Source organism: Schistocerca cancellata, chromosome 3 (genome assembly GCF_023864275.1).
Source record: "Schistocerca cancellata isolate TAMUIC-IGC-003103 chromosome 3, iqSchCanc2.1, whole genome shotgun sequence".
Lineage (NCBI taxonomy): Eukaryota > Metazoa > Arthropoda > Insecta > Orthoptera > Acrididae > Schistocerca > Schistocerca cancellata.
The window spans coordinates 266257572-266274947 of NC_064628.1; the positions used below are offsets into that span (position 1 = coordinate 266257572).

General features: G+C 39.0%; 1 protein-coding gene across 1 annotated transcript in view; it reads right to left on the bottom strand.

Moving 5' to 3' along the window:
• The window catches only part of LOC126174922 (cytosolic carboxypeptidase Nna1-like), a 551652-nt gene that overhangs the window by 312433 nt on the left and 221843 nt on the right, over positions 1 to 17376 (bottom strand). Inside the window, exon 8 of the mRNA XM_049921363.1 lies at positions 10785 to 10895. Within this exon, the coding sequence (XP_049777320.1) occupies positions 10785 to 10895 (111 nt within the window). The remainder of the gene's footprint in view (positions 1 to 10784; positions 10896 to 17376) is intronic.

Here is a 17376-nt window from a genome sequence, read left to right on the forward strand (position 1 = left end):
GGCCAGAGACAGTGCTCATGTGTCTATGATTTGTGTTTGTGTGAATGTGTGTGTGTGTTTTCTACTTCTGAAGAAGGCTTTTTGACCAAAAGCTCAAATGTATAGCAGTCTTTTTGCTGTGCCTGGCTGTGACTCAGTGTCTCCTCTATATGGTGAGTAGCAACCCAATCTTTTCATAATAATGTCATTATTCCATCCTGAGTTTTCCATTGTTTAAAATTGTTGTTTGTTATTTATAATTTTAAAATCACCTCAAATAGTATATGAAGCCATGAACTTGCAACTATGGACAAATAATGACTACAAGATAATTATATTCACAGGAGTTTTAGATTTGAGAGTCTGCAGATGAGAGCTCCTGGATCACACCAAAAGAATATCCAAAGTAGATCTCAGCAGCTGTAATCAAAGATGACACATCAGTCTTAACTAAAAATGATGTCCTAGGAGAAAATTTCAGATAGTCTGCAAAATATCTTAAAGGACCTTGAAGCCTGCTTTCATCAAAATAGTGTAAAACTGAATATTACAAAGGCTGTTTACAACTAAACTGCCAAAAATGATAGACATAAGAATAACTTGGAATGACCAGGAAATGACTGAAGCAAGCAAGTCGAAGTTCCTAGGCAAACATCTCAATAAATATATTAATTAGAAAGCAGATATAGGTTGTTTATCAAATAAATCAAATTATTTACACTTTACAAAGTGTATATGATCTTACGGGTGCCAAAAAGATTATATAACACAGATACTTTGAGTCAGTTACTCGAGAATATAATTTTCTAGGCAAACTCATCTGACATCACAAGGCTATTAATGATGCAGAAAAAAAAAACACATTCATTGAGCAGTGGAAACTCAAGAGAGGCTTGTGCTATTTTATTTAAAAATGCCAACAGTGCCTTCATTACACATATTATAACTTTATTTTCTTATACAATGACAGCCACACACTCAAAATTTTCCATTTCAAACACAACTACAACTTTCACTACACAGAAAATTTCAGATTACTCTCACACCATTAAAAACTTTATATCCAGACACAGAAGCACAAGCATCTAAAAATTAGAAATCATCTAAAAGGTAGAAATATATTTAATAGGAAGATTCAGTCTCTGAAAGCATTCGTCTCTAATATATTAACAGTCAAGTTCTACTATCCCACTGCAGAATGTATGGAGAACAAAGTTACTGTCTGAGATAAAAAATGGTACATTTATCTGTACACTGTTGTCATTATAAATGAAACTCTAAAATGCTTAAAAACTTTTCATCGAAATTATTTATTACTCAATATAGCAAATCAAATAATCTAAGAATTGTATTTTAAGTATTGAATATTTCTAGGAAAATACTACAAAATACGGTATCTTAAATGACAAGTTTTTAGGTAAGTATATCACATGTATTGGGATCCATTTATACGACACTATGTGACCTTTTCTAGAGTAGTGCTCCATTGTTTCAAGCCCTTATGATATAGGCATGACAGAAGACAATCAACAAACCAGGAGACTTTCTGTACTAGGCAACAATCCAACATTTCAAATGCTTCTATCATATATTGCTACAAGTGAACTGTAGGCATCAGCCCAAACTATTGTTTATGAAGGAGAAAATGATACAGTAATATGAGAAAAGCAGTCCTGTGTGCGTGAAGTACATCAAATGATCCATTTATACGACACTATGTGACCTTTTCTAGAGTAGTGCTCCATTGTTTCAAGCCCTTATGATATAGGCATGACAGAAGACAATCAACAAACCAGGAGACTTTCTGTACTAGGCAACAATCCAACATTTCAAATGCTTCTATCATATATTGCTACAAGTGAACTGTAGGCATCAGCCCAAACTATTGTTTATGAAGGAGAAAATGATACAGTAATATGAGAAAAGCAGTCCTGTGTGCGTGAAGTACATCAAATGAAAATATGTCCCAAAAATTCATGTTCATGTAGTATGAACATTAAAAACAATAATGTATCTTGCATTTCCAATAGTCTCACACTGAATCAGACAAGCCAAAAATCTGTAGATAAATTTAAATGGAAGTTGGTTATGTTCCGTAAAAGGGAAGACAAGACAACAATTAGGCAAGGGAACAAAATGAATTTCTCAAAGTAGGCGAACAGCTGTTGGGTTATTCCATGTCAGGTCATGGAAGGCACCTCATCTATGATCTAAGATTTGGATGAAATTTGGCTTATTTGTTCTCCCTATGGAGATAAGCAACCATACCAAGTTTTAGAATTTTATCTCTGTCTGTTTCAATTTTATGGCACTTCAAATATTGAAAGTATTGTTGTTTTTACGATTGTGATTGCACAAAATCACACTTGCTAACATTCTGAACACAGAAAAAGATTTTTAGTCACCATCTGAACAATGTGAAATCTGGAGTTTCTATACTCTATAATATATTGATTGTAGGATAAAATATCTTACAACTTTGCATACAACCATCAAGATAGAAAAAAATTCATCCATGTGCTTTTTATTTTATGAAAATTGAAGTTAGAGAGGGGAAAAAGAAAGGAAAGGAATCATTGATATCAGCTGCATCAGGACTTTACGCGGAATCAGCAACAGTGAGTGAAAACATGTGCCATGCCATGATTCGAACCCGGGATTTCCAGCTTACTAGGCAGTCGCATTAACCACTGCATCATCTGGACACAGTGTTTATTGCAAATGTGTGGACTATCTTGACATGCTCCCCAGCTGATTCACATTCCTACCTAGCATCACTTATCCTTGTGAATTTGCATTCACACTGAAGATTATTATTGGTAGTTAACACGCAGTCTATGGAAAATCTGATTTCTATCTGATGACCCTGCGGGTACACGACGCTGTAACCCCCCCATGAACCATGGACCTTGCCATTGGTGGGGAGGCTTGCGTGCCTCAGCGATGCAGATAGCCGTACTGTAGGTACAACCACAATGGAGGGGTATCTGTTGAGAGGCCAGACAAACGTGTGGTTCCTGAAGAGGGGCAGCAGCCTTTTCAGTAGTTGCAAGGGCAACAGTCTGGATGATTGACTGATCTGGCCTTGTAACAATAGCCAAAACGGCCTTGCTGTGTTGGTACTGCGAACGGCTGAAAGCAAGGGGAAACTACGGCCGTAATTTTTTCCGAGGGCATGCAGCTTTACTGTATGATTAAATGATGATGGCGTCCTCTTGGGTAAAATATTCCGGAGGTAAAATAGTCCCCCATTCGGATCTCCGGGCGGGGACTACTCAAGAGGATGTCGTTATCAGCAGAAAGAAAACTGGCGTTCTACGGATCGGAGCGTGGAATGTCAGATCCCTTAATCGGGCAGGTAGGTTAGAAAATTTAAAAAGGGAAATGGATAGGTTAAAGTTAGATATAGTGGGAATTAGTGAAGTTCGGTGGCAGGAGGAACAAGACTTCTGGTCAGGTGACTACAGGGTTATAAACACAAAGTCAAATAGGGGTAATGCAGGAGTAGGTTTAATAATGAATAGGAAAATGGGAATGCGGGTAAGCTACTACAAACAGCATAGTGAACGCATTATTGTGGCCAAGATAGATACTAACCCCACACCTACTACAGTAGTACAAGTTTATATGCCAACTAGCTCTGAAGATGATGAAGAAATTGAAGAAATGTATGACGAAATAAAAGAAATTATTCAGACAGTGAAGGGAGACGAAAATTTAATAGTCATTGGTGACTGGAATTCGAGTGTAGGAAAAGGGAGAGAAGGGAACGTAGTAGGTGAATATGGATTGGGGCTAAGAAATGAAAGAGGAAGCTGCCTGGTAGAATTTTGCACAGAGCACAACTTAATCATAGCTAACACTTGGTTTAAGAATCATGATAGAAGGTTGTATACATGGAAGAACCCTGGAGACACTAAAAGGTATCAGATAGATTATATAATGGTAAGACACAGATTTAGGAACCAGGTTTTAAATTGTAAGACATTTCCAGGGGCAGATGTGGACTCTGACCACAATCTATTGGTTATGACCTGTAGATTAAAACTGAAGAAACTGCAAAAAAGTGGGAATTTAAGGAGATGGGACCTGGATAAACTGAAAGAACCAGAGGTTGTACAGAGTTTCAGGGAGAGCATAAGGGAACAATTGACAGTAATGGGGGAAAGAAATACAGTAGAAGAAGAATGGGTAGCTTTGAGGGATGAAGTAGTGAAGGCAGCAGAGGATCAAGTAGGTAAAAAGACGAGGGCTACTAGAAATCCTTGGGTAACAGAAGAAATATTGAATTTAATTGATGAAAGGAGAAAATATAAAAATGCAGTAAATGAAGCAGGCAAAAAGGAATACAAACGTCTCAAAAATGAGATCGACAGGAAGTGCAAAATGGCTAAGCGGGGATGGCTAGAGGACAAATGTAAGGATGTAGAGGCGTATCTCACTAGGGGTAAGATAGATACTGCCTACAGGAAAATTAAAGAGACCTTTGGAGATAAGAGAACCACTTGTATGAACATCAAGAGCTTAGATGGAAACCCAGTTCTAAGCAAAGAAGGGAAAGCAGAAAGGTGGAAGGATTATATAGAGGGTCTATACAAGGGCGATGCACTTGAGGACAATATTATGGAAATGGAAGAGGATGTAGATGAAGATGAAATGGGAGATACGATACTGCGTGAAGAGTTTGACAGAGCACTGAAAGCCCTGAGTCGAAACAAGGCCCCCGGAGTAGACAATACTCCATTGGAACTACTGACGGCCTTGGGAGAGCCAGTCCTGACAAAACTCTACCATCTGGTGAGCAAGATGTATGAAACAGGCGAAATACCCTCAGACTTCAAGAAGAATATAATAATTCCAATCCCAAAGAAAGCAGATGTTGACAGATGTGAAAATTACCGAACAATCAGTTTAATAAGCCACAGCTGCAAAATACTGACACGAATTCTTTACAGACGAATGGAAAAACTAGTAGAAGCCGACCTCGGGGAAGATCAGTTTGGATTCCATAGAAATACTGGAACACATGAGGCAATACTGACCTTACGACTTATCTTAGAAGAAAGATTAAGGAAAGGCAAACCTATGTTTCTAGCATTTGTAGACTTAGAGAAAGCTTTTGACAATGTTGAATGGAATACTCTCTTTCAAATTCTAAAGGTGGCAGGGGTAAAATACAGGGAGCAAAAGGCTATTTACAATTTGTACAGAAACCAGATGGCAGTTATAAGAGTCGAGGGACATGAAAGGGAAGCAGTGGTTGGGAAGGGAGTAAGACAGGGTTGTAGCCTCTCCCCGATGTTGTTCAATCTGTATATTGAGCAAGCAGCAAAGGAAACAAAAGAAAAATTTGGGGTAGGTATTAAAATCCATGGAGAAGAAATAAAAACTTTGAGGTTCACCGATGACATTGTAATTCTGTCAGAGACAGCAAAGCACCTGGAAGAGCAGCTGAACAGAATGGACAGTGTCTTAAAAGGAGGATATAAGATGAACATCAACAAAAGCTAAACAAGGATAATGGGCTGTAGTCGAATTAAATCGGGTGGTGCTGCGGGAATTAGATTAGGAAACGAGACACTTAAAGTAGTAAAGGAGTTTTGCTATTTGGGGAGCAAAATAACTGATGATGGTCAAAGTAGAGAGGATATAAAATGTAGACTGGCAATGGGAAGGAAAGCGTTTCTGAAGGAGAGAAATTTGTTAACATCGAGTATAGATTTAAGTGTCAGGAAGTCATTTCTGAAAGTATTTGTATGGAGTGTAGCCATGTATGGAAGTGAAACATGGACGGTAAATAGTTTGGACAAGAAGAGAATAGAAGCTTTCGAAATGTGGTGGTACAGAAGAATGCTGAAGATTAGATGGGTAGATCACATAACTAATGAGGAAGTATTGAATAGGATTGGGGAGAAGAGAAGTTTGTGGCACAACTTGACCAGAAGAAGGGATCGGTTGGTAGGACATGTTCTGAGGCATCAAGGGATCACCAATTTAGTATTGGAGGGCAGCGTGGAGGGTAAAAATCGTAGGGGGAGACCAAGAGATGAATACACTAAGCAGATTCAGAAGGATGTAGGTTGCAGTAGGTAGTGGGAGATGAAGAAGCTTGCACAGGATAGAGTAGCATGGAGAGCTGCATCAAACCAGTCTCAGGACTGAAGACCACAACAACAACAACAACTGAAGATTGCCATCAGTGTGAATCAATTATATGAATTCGGGGTGCCTGTTCTTTCTGACATGTCCAAAACAGCGACCACCATGTATTCATATAATTGATTTGCCTTGATGGGTAATGAATTCACAACCTTCAGTGCCAATGCACAATTACATTCGGTCTCCTGTGGGAATCTAGAAATAGCGAGCATGGAGGACATGGATTGGGACTGCAGATGGGTGATGCTACGAGGGGCGTTTGAAAAGTCCATGCAAAGTCTGAAAGATGGCACCACTGGCATCTATCAAGGCCATGTTTAGTTAGTAGCATCTTTGGAAAGAAAGCACACCAAGATTCAGCCATATTGGTCTATTTCTTTGTGTTTGGCATTCGTGTGAATCAAGGAAGTCAATTGATTGTCAAAAAATGGACAAAAAAGAATTTCGTGTGGTGATTAAACATTACTTTATGAAAGGCAAAACGCCTCAGGAGACTAAAGAGAAGCTTGATAAACATTATAGTGACTCTGCACCTTCCATTAGAACAGTTTATAAGTGGTTTCAAAATTTTCAGAGTAGCCACATGGGCACAAGTGATGCTGGACGTTCTGGATGCCCTATGGAGACTATGATTCCAGAAATCATTGATAAAATCCATGATATGGTGATGGATGGTAGAAGAGTTAAGGTGCGTGAGATTGCTAGTGCTGTGGGCATCTCGAATAAATGGGTACATAATATTTTGCATAAACACTAGGACATGAGAAAGCTATCCGCAAGATGGGTTCCACGATCGCTCACCCTTGACCAAAAATGGAATCGTGTGAAATGTTGCAAGGATGGTTTGCAGCTATTCAGGAAAAATCCACAGGACATTAAGCATCGTTTCATCACTGTGGATGAAACATGGATACATTACTATACTCCTGAGACCAAACAACAATCTAAACAATAGGTTACCAAGGGAGAATCTGCACCAAAAAGGTGAAGACCATTCCTTCGGCTGGAAAGGTTATGGCGACTGTCTTTTGGGATTCGAAAGGCATAATTCTCATCAACTATCAGGAAAAGTGTAAAACTATTACAGGTGAATATTATTCATCATTATTGGACCGTTTGAAAACTGAGCTGCAAGAAAAACACCGGCAATTGGACCGTAATAAAGTCCTTTTCCATCACGACAATGCACCAGCACACAACTCAACAGTTTTGGTCGCAAAATTAATGGAAATAGGATTCCAACTCGTTTCACATGCCCCCTATTCTCCAGACTTGGCTCCCTCAAACTACTAGTTGTTCCACAATTTGAAGAAATGGGTGGTGGGACAAAGATTTTATTCAAACGAGGAGGTGATTGCAGCAACTAATAGCTATTTTGCAGATTTGGACAATTCCTATAATTCAGAAGGTATAACCAAATTAGAACAGTGTTGGATGAAGTGTATAAGTCGCAAAGGAGACTATATTAAAAAATAAAAATAGTTTACTCCAAACATGTAAGTAGTATTTATTTTTGCACGGACTTTTCAATCGCCCCTCGTACATGGGAATGTTGGATGGTCGAGGGGCATACCGAGATACTCTGCCAATTGTCACACTGTGTATGGGTGGCATAGAGGCTAACACCTAGTAAGCTGTAGATCCCAGGTTCGAATCCTGGTCCAGCACACATTTTCACTCGTCATCACTGAACCCGCATAATGTTTCACTTCAGCAGAAACTCAATAGTTCCTTCCCTTTCCTTTCCTTTCTTCCCCCTCCACCTTCAATTGACATAAATGTATCACATTTGTATATTCTGCAGGGTGTCTATTCTTCAGACATGTCCAAAAGAACAGACGCCACGCGTATTACCTTTTTATGAAAAATAAATAAATAAAAAGGATCACCATCACATTGATTTCACATAAAGGGAGAGCAAAAATCTTATTTTTTTTGCAAAATAATTCTCAAAGTGTGGATAATCATTGGGAAAAATGAAATTACCAAGATTTTTGTTCATTTGTTAACTTAATTTTTTTAAAATACTGTTACCTGAGCCTGTTCCTTCTATGAGTTTAATCACTCAAAATTACAGTTAGGTCAATGGTAATTCATTCAGGAACATTGAAATTTCAATGGTTTCTTTTAATATCTCAAGAAAAAATTAAAAACTATTATTTGTTACAAAAACAAAAAAAACAAAGGAAAGAATTCCATTTGGATTATTTTGGAGAAAAAAGATGGGTGGGGGGGTTCATTCTTTTCCCTTTATGTGATATTCATTGTAATGTTGAAACACATTTTTGGACAATAAATTACACAATATATAAGTATTGTAACAGCACTACTATTTTTTGGGTGGTACTGCAGAAACTAGGATTTCAGCCACAGTAGTGGAATGCAGCTAGCAAGCGCTACTGTGCTGGCTGCAGCATTGGGGCTGTTTAGATAATATAAGGTGTACTAGGACAAGCACCACAATAATGGAAAGTAGGGATAAAATGGAGCTCTTCCAGGGTGAGGCAAGCAGTTTCCACACTCCTAGGCCACAGATTTGTTGTATCAAGTGCAACTGGAAACAGTGCCTCGGCACAACAAGTGACCCATTAATAATAATAATAATGAATAATCAGGAATGTGACAGCCACACCAGTCAACCAAGTAACATGGGACAGTGTATATCTGCTACATGTTCAGGCATCCACTGCAGCACCTTCTGGTACTGCCCAGATCTCCTACTTGAGACTTGGTACTTCTGCACTGATGGGTTATCCATTGCAGCAGCTGCCAACTCCTGCCCTGGAGGGAAGCAGAATGAGACACAGGCAGCATGGCTGCCCACATTTCCATGCTGGTGGATACACCTATACATCAAGCATCATCATACACTGTGGCAAGTTTCACTAACAGAGGCTGACATGCCCAGCAAGTGATTTAGCAGTCTTGCTAGCTCCATCCATGAATGGCCATGCTGACATCTACATCTACACGATTACTATGCAGTTCACAATTAAGAGCCACAGAGAGTTCATCAAACCATCTTCAAGCTATTTCTCTACCATATCACTCTTGACAAACAGCACGCAGGAATAATGAACATTAAATCTTTCCATATAAGCTCTTTTTTCTCTTATTATGGTCATTATGATGGTCATTTTTCCCTATGTATGAGATCCCATGGGAGATCTTGCTGCAATGAAAAAACTCTTTGTTTTAACGATGGTCGCTACAATTCACATATTGTATCTGTAGCACTCTCTCCCCTATTTCACAATAATACAAAATGAGCTGCCCTTCTTTGAATTTTTTCAGTGTCTGATACAGAACCCACACTGCACAGCACTACTCCAGAAGAAGACAGAAACACATAATGTAGGCAGTCTCTTTAGTAGACTTGTTGCATTTTCTACATGTTCTGCCAATAAATCACAGTCTTTGGTTTATTTCTCCCACAACATTATCTATGTCATCATTCCAATTTAAGTCATTTTTAATTGGAATCCCAAAGTATTTAGTTGAATTCACAAACTCTATATTTGTGTGCTTTAACATGTAATCAAAATTTAGTGAATTCATTTTAGTATTCATGTGAATGGCTTCAAATTTGTCTTTATTCAGCATCAAGTGTCACTTTCTGCACCATACAGATATCTTGTGTAAATAATTTTGCAGTTTGTTTTGATCATACAATGCCTCTACAAGGTGGCAAATGACAGCATCATCTGTAAAAAATCTAAGAAGGCTGCTCAGATTGTCTCCTAAATTGTTTATGCATATCACAAACAGCAGAGGGCCTATAACACTTCCTTGGGGAACACCAGATATTGCTTCTGTTTTACTCAATGACTTTCTGTCACCTATTATGAACAACGGCCTTTCTGACTGCAGTCATATAGTGTGGATAACCACATACAAGATAAAACTGTTGTGGAACATTCTGCACAACTAAGCATTGGTGAGCTTAACAGCTGCTTCAGAACACATACCATTTGGATCCCCAACCCCTTTCCAGTGTTAAAGCTCCTGTGAAATGGCCATGTTGGAACTGTATCTAACACATTTTCTATTCTTGAGGTTCTTTTGGTTATCCATTGATAACCTCAACCCTTAACCCTTTCCTTTCTTGTCATTTTCAGTCCTCATTTCTTCCTAACTTTGTGTTCCTCTTCTTGGCTTCTCTTCTCTCTCTGCCTCCTCTTCAAACATACTCAACTCCCTCAGCTTTATGTCAGCTGGCAGGAGAAGTCTACATTTTATCACTGCCATCAAGAACCATCTGTGTTATCCTCTGCTACCTACCAGTACTTTCATACCCATTCCTTGCCTCCTGCCCCCACCTCCCCCTCCCCCCCACTATCACAATCTTGTGGAGATTAGTGTCTAGGTATCCGTGTGTATGTGAACATCTATCTAGAGTCATGTAGGATATGGGTGCTGAAAAGTACACTGTCACTAGAAGAGCAGCAAAATTTTGAAAGCGGAACTATTTTTATGATCCTTTAAATTTGTCCACGTGTCCCCCATCAGTTATTTATTTATGGTAAAGAATTTAGAAGTAGTGGAAAAATATTCATGACGACATACACATTATAACAGACATCATATTGTTGCAAACCAAACTAACAGTCAACAAAATATTTAAAAATTTTAATAATAACAGTCACCTTTGCTTGTCCACTATCGCCAGTCAAAAAGTCCATGAATCCTTTCATCATCCACGATGAAGGAGTCTCACCAGGATGAACACGTGCAGTTACTACAATTGCTTTCTTCTTCTGGAAAGAACACATTCAGACACTTTAGCTATTACCAGTTATAAAGAGATAAAAGTAAACACAGAGGAAATAAGAGTCATTTAAAGCTGTATGCCAGCATTTATGAATGAGTACAGACATCCAAATTGGAAAGTTCTAGAGTGTGATCTACTATCCCACTGTCCATGCTCATTTCCTACTATTTAAGTTACACAATCAAGTCATAAGATTAAGAGAAGAAATTACAGACAAACACATCACAAATGTGTGCTCTATTTAGTCTAATAATGATTTGAGCAAAATGCTTGATAATCACACCTTTGGATCTATAGATATCTGTATTTTAATTGAATGCTACCATCAGAATTCACTGTAATGCATGACAAGAGCATCCAACCATCACGGAGCTCAGTGCTGCCTAGAGCCCAGTGAAATATGACTCACACATGGTGGAGCTGGAGCAAAGTGTACGGAAAGTTCTGGAGTCTTGAAGAAAGGATACTATGAGAAAAAGCTACAACTCAGATGCAGTTTGTGGTGTCTGACACTCCTTAGCAACAGGTGATTGGACTCATCTCAAGCACTAAAGGATAAGAGGAGCAAAAGAAGTTCGTAAGGAAAACTGTATTTATAAGGAGTGAGCATGATTGTAAAGTTATTTCAAAGTGTTACTAGAGAGTTCACACTGGACGAATCAGAGTACCATGTAATAACATCAAAAGTGTACATGTTATGAAAAGTGACAGCAGAGGACATTCTGATTTGAACAGCGTTGAAAAGGTACAGGTTAGGAAGTTGTGGGAGAGTTTCAAATACACCAGTTTGGGCAAGAAGCTATGGTAACAATCAGAATGGTAAATTTATTATACAAAAGGTCATCTGAAATGAGTGGATGTCAGTAACATGCAACTGCATAAATAATAAATATTACCAGAATATTTAAGGAAAATCACTAACCAGCCACAAGTGCTAGACAGACATGTATAGCTGTATTTAACCCTAGGTAAGTAATGAAAAGAGACTAACCAGCCAAAAGCACTAGAAATACATGTATCTTAGTGTTTAATCTTAAGTGTACAGCCAGTTTTAGCGTTGTGATGTGAAACAGACTGTGCAGCACATGAGCACCAGGGTAAAATAGTAAATGATTAATGCACAAATATTTAAGGGTAAAAGAAAGATGGAAATAAGAGCCTAGAAAGTGTGATTCTCGTGAAGTCACACTGTTTCATTCCAATGATTTGAGTCACCAAGGTCCTTTCCATCAGTTATTTTTATGATAATTTTTGTTAGCAGCTTGGAAAGAGTCAGGAAAGGCTTCCACTGTTTTCAAGAATCAGGCTCATAGAACTGCAACAATATCATGCAAAAAAGTAGCCAGAACAAATAGATTGGGTCTACGCTTCAACAAACCACTGTCGTGTAAATCATTAGTTGGTGGCATTAAGCACCACTGCAGGGTTAAGTTCTGAGGTTTGTGAACCTAGCATGCAGTTGAGTAAGAGATAAACCTTATGGGCAACTCACTGACATTGTCTGCAACAAGGAAGGAGGTGACACTGTCACATCACTACACAGAGCAGGATAACCTTCCTCTGTCCCATATCTTTCAGCAGATCTTACTACTGAATGAAGTAACACAGTTGGAAAGCCAAGAGCCCCTATGAAACCGTCTCCAAATGCAACAATCACTGTCACAGCCATAGGAGCAAGTTTTGTAGAGGTGTGTTGTAAGTGTAGTAGAATTTGAGATTTTGGTTAGAGAGGAGTAAAAAACTAGTAAACAGACTAAATAATGGTCTAGTATTAGGAAGTTGTGAAACGTCTTTATTGTTGTGTTTGTGTCTATATATTAATTTTTTTTTCAGATTATTTGTGTCTTTTTTTTCCTAGTGGAAATATGATTAAATTCATTTGATATGGACCTAAAAGGTCAGAAATAAAAGATGAGTTGGCAACAAGACCAACTCTTAGAGTCATTAGATTAGTCGAAATTGGTGTGAATCAAGTATTTCTGAGGCCTGTGGTTTCCATCTGTATCTCATAATACTAATAGGCATATAACAACTAACAGCGAAAACCTAAAACATCAACTAATGTTGAGAGCTTCCTTTCCTACTCAGCAAAAAAGTACTTAGAGAGACACTAATATTTTAAGATGTGCTTAATTTTAATTGATGTTTGTGTATTCTTCTTCTTCCGTATCCGGATGCACAAACTATGTCTTCCCTTCCCAGTAATTAGCAACGTAGGTTGCTTTGTCATTGACTTTCAAAATATCGTCTTTAGTGCATGTTATAGACATATCTGGGCAAATCAATAGGTGGTCCAAGTCCCGTATTGCTCCACATTCACACCTATCGCTGTCACTGTAGCCCCATTTAAATAGGTTTGATTTGCACCCAGTTACTCCAGTGTGCAGCCGGTTTAATGACCTCCAAGTTGTAAAAGGTAGTTGAAATCCTGCAGATCCCTCCTCAAGCAGTTCCAGTGTGGAGTGTGGCACCATTTCTTCCCAAAGAGATAGCCGCCTTACGATGGGGTTGGTGGCACGCTCTTCAGTAGCTCCAATGAAACTCCTGCGGGATTTTAGCCGGACACGCTGTTTTCGGTGCATATGCATCGGGTGTCGAGGATCATTCTTTTGTTTTGATCTTTCAATCATGGCGGCTACTTGTTTGTGGATAGTTGGTGGTGCTATGCCTATGATGGGATAAATTTTGTCTTTGGGAGTTGGTTTGAGGCACCCTATGGCAGTACGTACAGTTTTGTTTACGGTGACGTCAACTTGCTTAGTGTGAGCAGAGTTCCTCCAAACTGGCGCCACGTATTCCGCTGCTGAGATACTCAGCACCAGACCCATGGTGCACAAAACGTGTGGTTGAGCTCCCCACGATGAACCTGTTAGCTTCCACAGTATGATGTTCCTGGCACAGGCCTTTTTTTAGTGTTGTGACAGTGCTGCTTAAAAGTAAGCACTCTGTCCAATGTTACTCCCAGGTATTTTGGGCTGTTTGTATGCTTCAGCTCTTCCCCTTGCCACATGACTTGGAGTTTCCATTTGGCTTGTTTGTTCCTAAGATGGAAGGCAGATACTTGAGATTTACTAGGGTTTGGTTTGAGATTATTGCCGTCGTAATAGGTAGCAAGTTCTGTTAAGGCTCCTGTGAGATTCTCCTCCACTTGTTCAAAGGTTTTATCCTGTGTGGCCACTGCTGCATCATCAGCATAAATGAACATTCATGTCTGGTGGCTGATGGGAAAGTCATTCGTATAGATATTAAATAATATTGGAGCCAAGACACTACCCTGTGCAAGTCCATTTTTCTGTGTCCTCCATCGGCTGTTTTTAGATTGTAAGATTACATAGTAGCATCTGTTCTGTAGCATGCTTTGAACAAACATAGAAAGGGTGTAGTCCTTAGTGACATTATACACTTTCTGGGTAAGCAACTTATGGTTAACTGTGTCATATGCGGCACTGAGATCCAGGAATGCGACCCCGATTACTTCTCCTCTATGGTAGCCATCTTCGAAGTACTGTGTGAGATTAAGGATTTGGCCACAGCATGATTTTCCTGGTCGAAATCCAGCTTGTTCTTTAATGAGGGCTTTGTCCACATAATCAGCTATGCGTTTGAGTATCATTTGCTCCAGCACTTTAAATAGATGACAAAGCAGTGAGACAGGCCGGAAATTTTTAGCTTCAGCTGGGTCTTTCCCTGGTTTTAGTAATGAAACAACCTGAGCTTTCCTCCACAGTTTCAGAATTTGCATTGTTATAATACAGTTATTCATTTGCTCTAGGATCTGTGCTTGTACTCTCTGTACAAAATGTTTAATTTGCTATTTGCTCAGATCTCAGATCATCGAGGTCAGCGGCCTTATTGGTTTACAAATCGCTGATGGCATCTTGTAGATCCAGAATGAAGAACGGGCGAGCTAGGAAGCTAATCTCCTCGTTCAATTTTCTTTTGATTTTGCCATTCCTGATCTTCCTTTTAGTTTGCGTATTTGACAATGAGCTAAGTAAAGTTAGCCACTTACCTCAAAGGCAGAGTGATAAGTAGTCCGGACATTCCAGGTTAGAGGAGAAAAATGGAGATTGTTTTATTGTTTACCTTCCAGTAGTGATAATGGACCTATGGTTTAGGGGTAGCCACTCTGACATGTAAACAAAATATTCTGGGTCCCAGATTTGTATCCAGCCATATCTTAAATTATGAATAAAAGTCTTCAGCAATGGCAGCTGAATACTTCTGGTATAAGCAGTCACCCTTGTTCTGCCAACAGCCATGCCAAAGATGGCAGAGGAGCAGACAGAGGTTTAGTGTATTCTCTTGCCCTTTGGGACAAGTGATGATCAGTGGTGTAAGGAGGAACAAGACAATGTAAACTGATGCACTAAAAGACACCTAATGTGCGTCCACAGGACTTGTGGCCTATAACTGAAAAACTGTCATGATGATCTCTCCATTGGTAAAAGATTCTGGACTAGTTTCCCATTTGGCTCTCCAGGTAGGGACTGCCAAGGCAGAGCTGACCATTAGAAAAATATGGAAGAACCAATGCTGGGATAAAAGTCTACGAGTTGGAGTATGGAATGTCAGAAGTTCGAACATAGTATGGAAGTTAGAAAATCTGTAAAGGGAAATGAAAAAGCTCAATCTAAGTATAGTGGCAGGTGGGACAGTGAAAGTGAAGTTAAATGGAAAGAAAAATAATTACTGGTCAAATGAAAATAGGGTAATATTGTCAGCAGCATAAAATGTTACAAAAGGAGTAGGATTCATTGCGAATAGGAAAGAAAGTAGGGCAAAGAGAGGGCAACTGTGAACACTTCAGTAATAGGGTTGTTCTCAAAAGATTTGACAGCAAACCAATGTTGATAATGGTAGTTCCGCTACACATGCCAATGTGTAAGCAGAAAATGAAGAGAAACATTAAGTATATAAGGATATTGAACTGATAATTAAGTATATAAAGATAGATGAAAATCTAATAATCATGTGGGACTGGAATACGGTTGTTGTGGAAGGAACAGGAGACAATTTCATTAGAGAATATGGGCTTGACAATAAGAATGAGAAGGATAAAGACTAACGGAGTCCTGCAATAAAGTTCAACTGGCAATAGCAAATACTACATTCAAGAATCACAAGAGGAGGTGGTATACTTGAAAAGACATGAGACATGGGAAGGTTCCAACTGGATTACATCATTATCAGATTCTAAAATCAGATATTGGACTGTAAGGCACACCCAAGTGCAGATATTAACTCAGTTCACAATAAATGAAGAGTGGATTGAAGTTTAAGAGAGTCACCCAAAAGAATCAGCTTGGAAGCAAGTGGGATACGGAAGTGCTGGGAAGTGATGGGATGCGTTTGGAGTTCTCTGACAACATGGATACTGTGACAAGGGTTATCTCAGTATGCAGTTCATTTGAAGAGGGGTGAACAGCTCTAAAAATGGCAATCACAGATGTTGGACAGACAAACGTAGGTACAATGACAATAGCTGTGAAGAACCCTTGGGTAACAGAAGAAATACTTCAACTCATCAACAAAAGAAGTAAGTATAAAAAGTTGAGAAGAAGACAGGAATATAGCAATATAAATCCCTTAGAAATGAAATTTGGGAGAGGTGACTCAGCACATAAAAAAGTCAAAAGATCCTTCTGTCAAATAAAGTGAGGGTGATAACATTAAGAGTGCAAAGAGAATTTCACTGTTAAGCACAGAAGAGAGAGCACATAGGTGGAAAGAGTGAGGAAAGACTCTTTCCTTCTGAACCCATCCAGTACGCCTCCCCTTACCTAGGGTTTGGCCACCTTATCCATACTCTCCCCATTTCCTAACTTTGCCAATCCTTTTTCTTCATCCTCTTCCTTTCCCTTCACAGCACTAGCTAGAAGAAAGAGCTGCTGGCTCCACAAGCTTGCAAATATCCTTAAACTTTATGTATGTGTATTCTCCTGCTGTTGCTTGGGGAATAGATTTTTTTATCTGTCCCATTACATGAGAATACCTTAACATTCCAATTGTTTGTGGATTTATTGCTGAGAGGACCGAAACCTTTCATGTGCTTAGTGTATTTAGACAACATCATTGTGCTTTCCACTTCTCTAGAGTAAATTGCACAATAACTAAGAGAGAAATTCAAACTCCGTCACCTCTGTTTTGGCATACATTGATCTTAAGAAACCATTTTTACTCTCCTGTGATGTCAGTAATTTTGCAGTTGGATGTGTCCTTGCTCAAGATCAAGGAGAATTTGAACATCCTATTGGATATGCATCTAGCAAGTTAAATCAAGGTGAGCTTAACTTTACGCAACAGAGAAGGAGTTATTGCTTATACGAGAGAAAATTTACAGTTGTGATGCGTTATGCCACATTAATGTGATTGTTAAGCCTCAAGGATTTTACAAGAGAAACTCCCCATTGCACCCCCTACAGATTTCATGATAAGAGGTCCCAGTGGACAGCTTGACAGCTTGT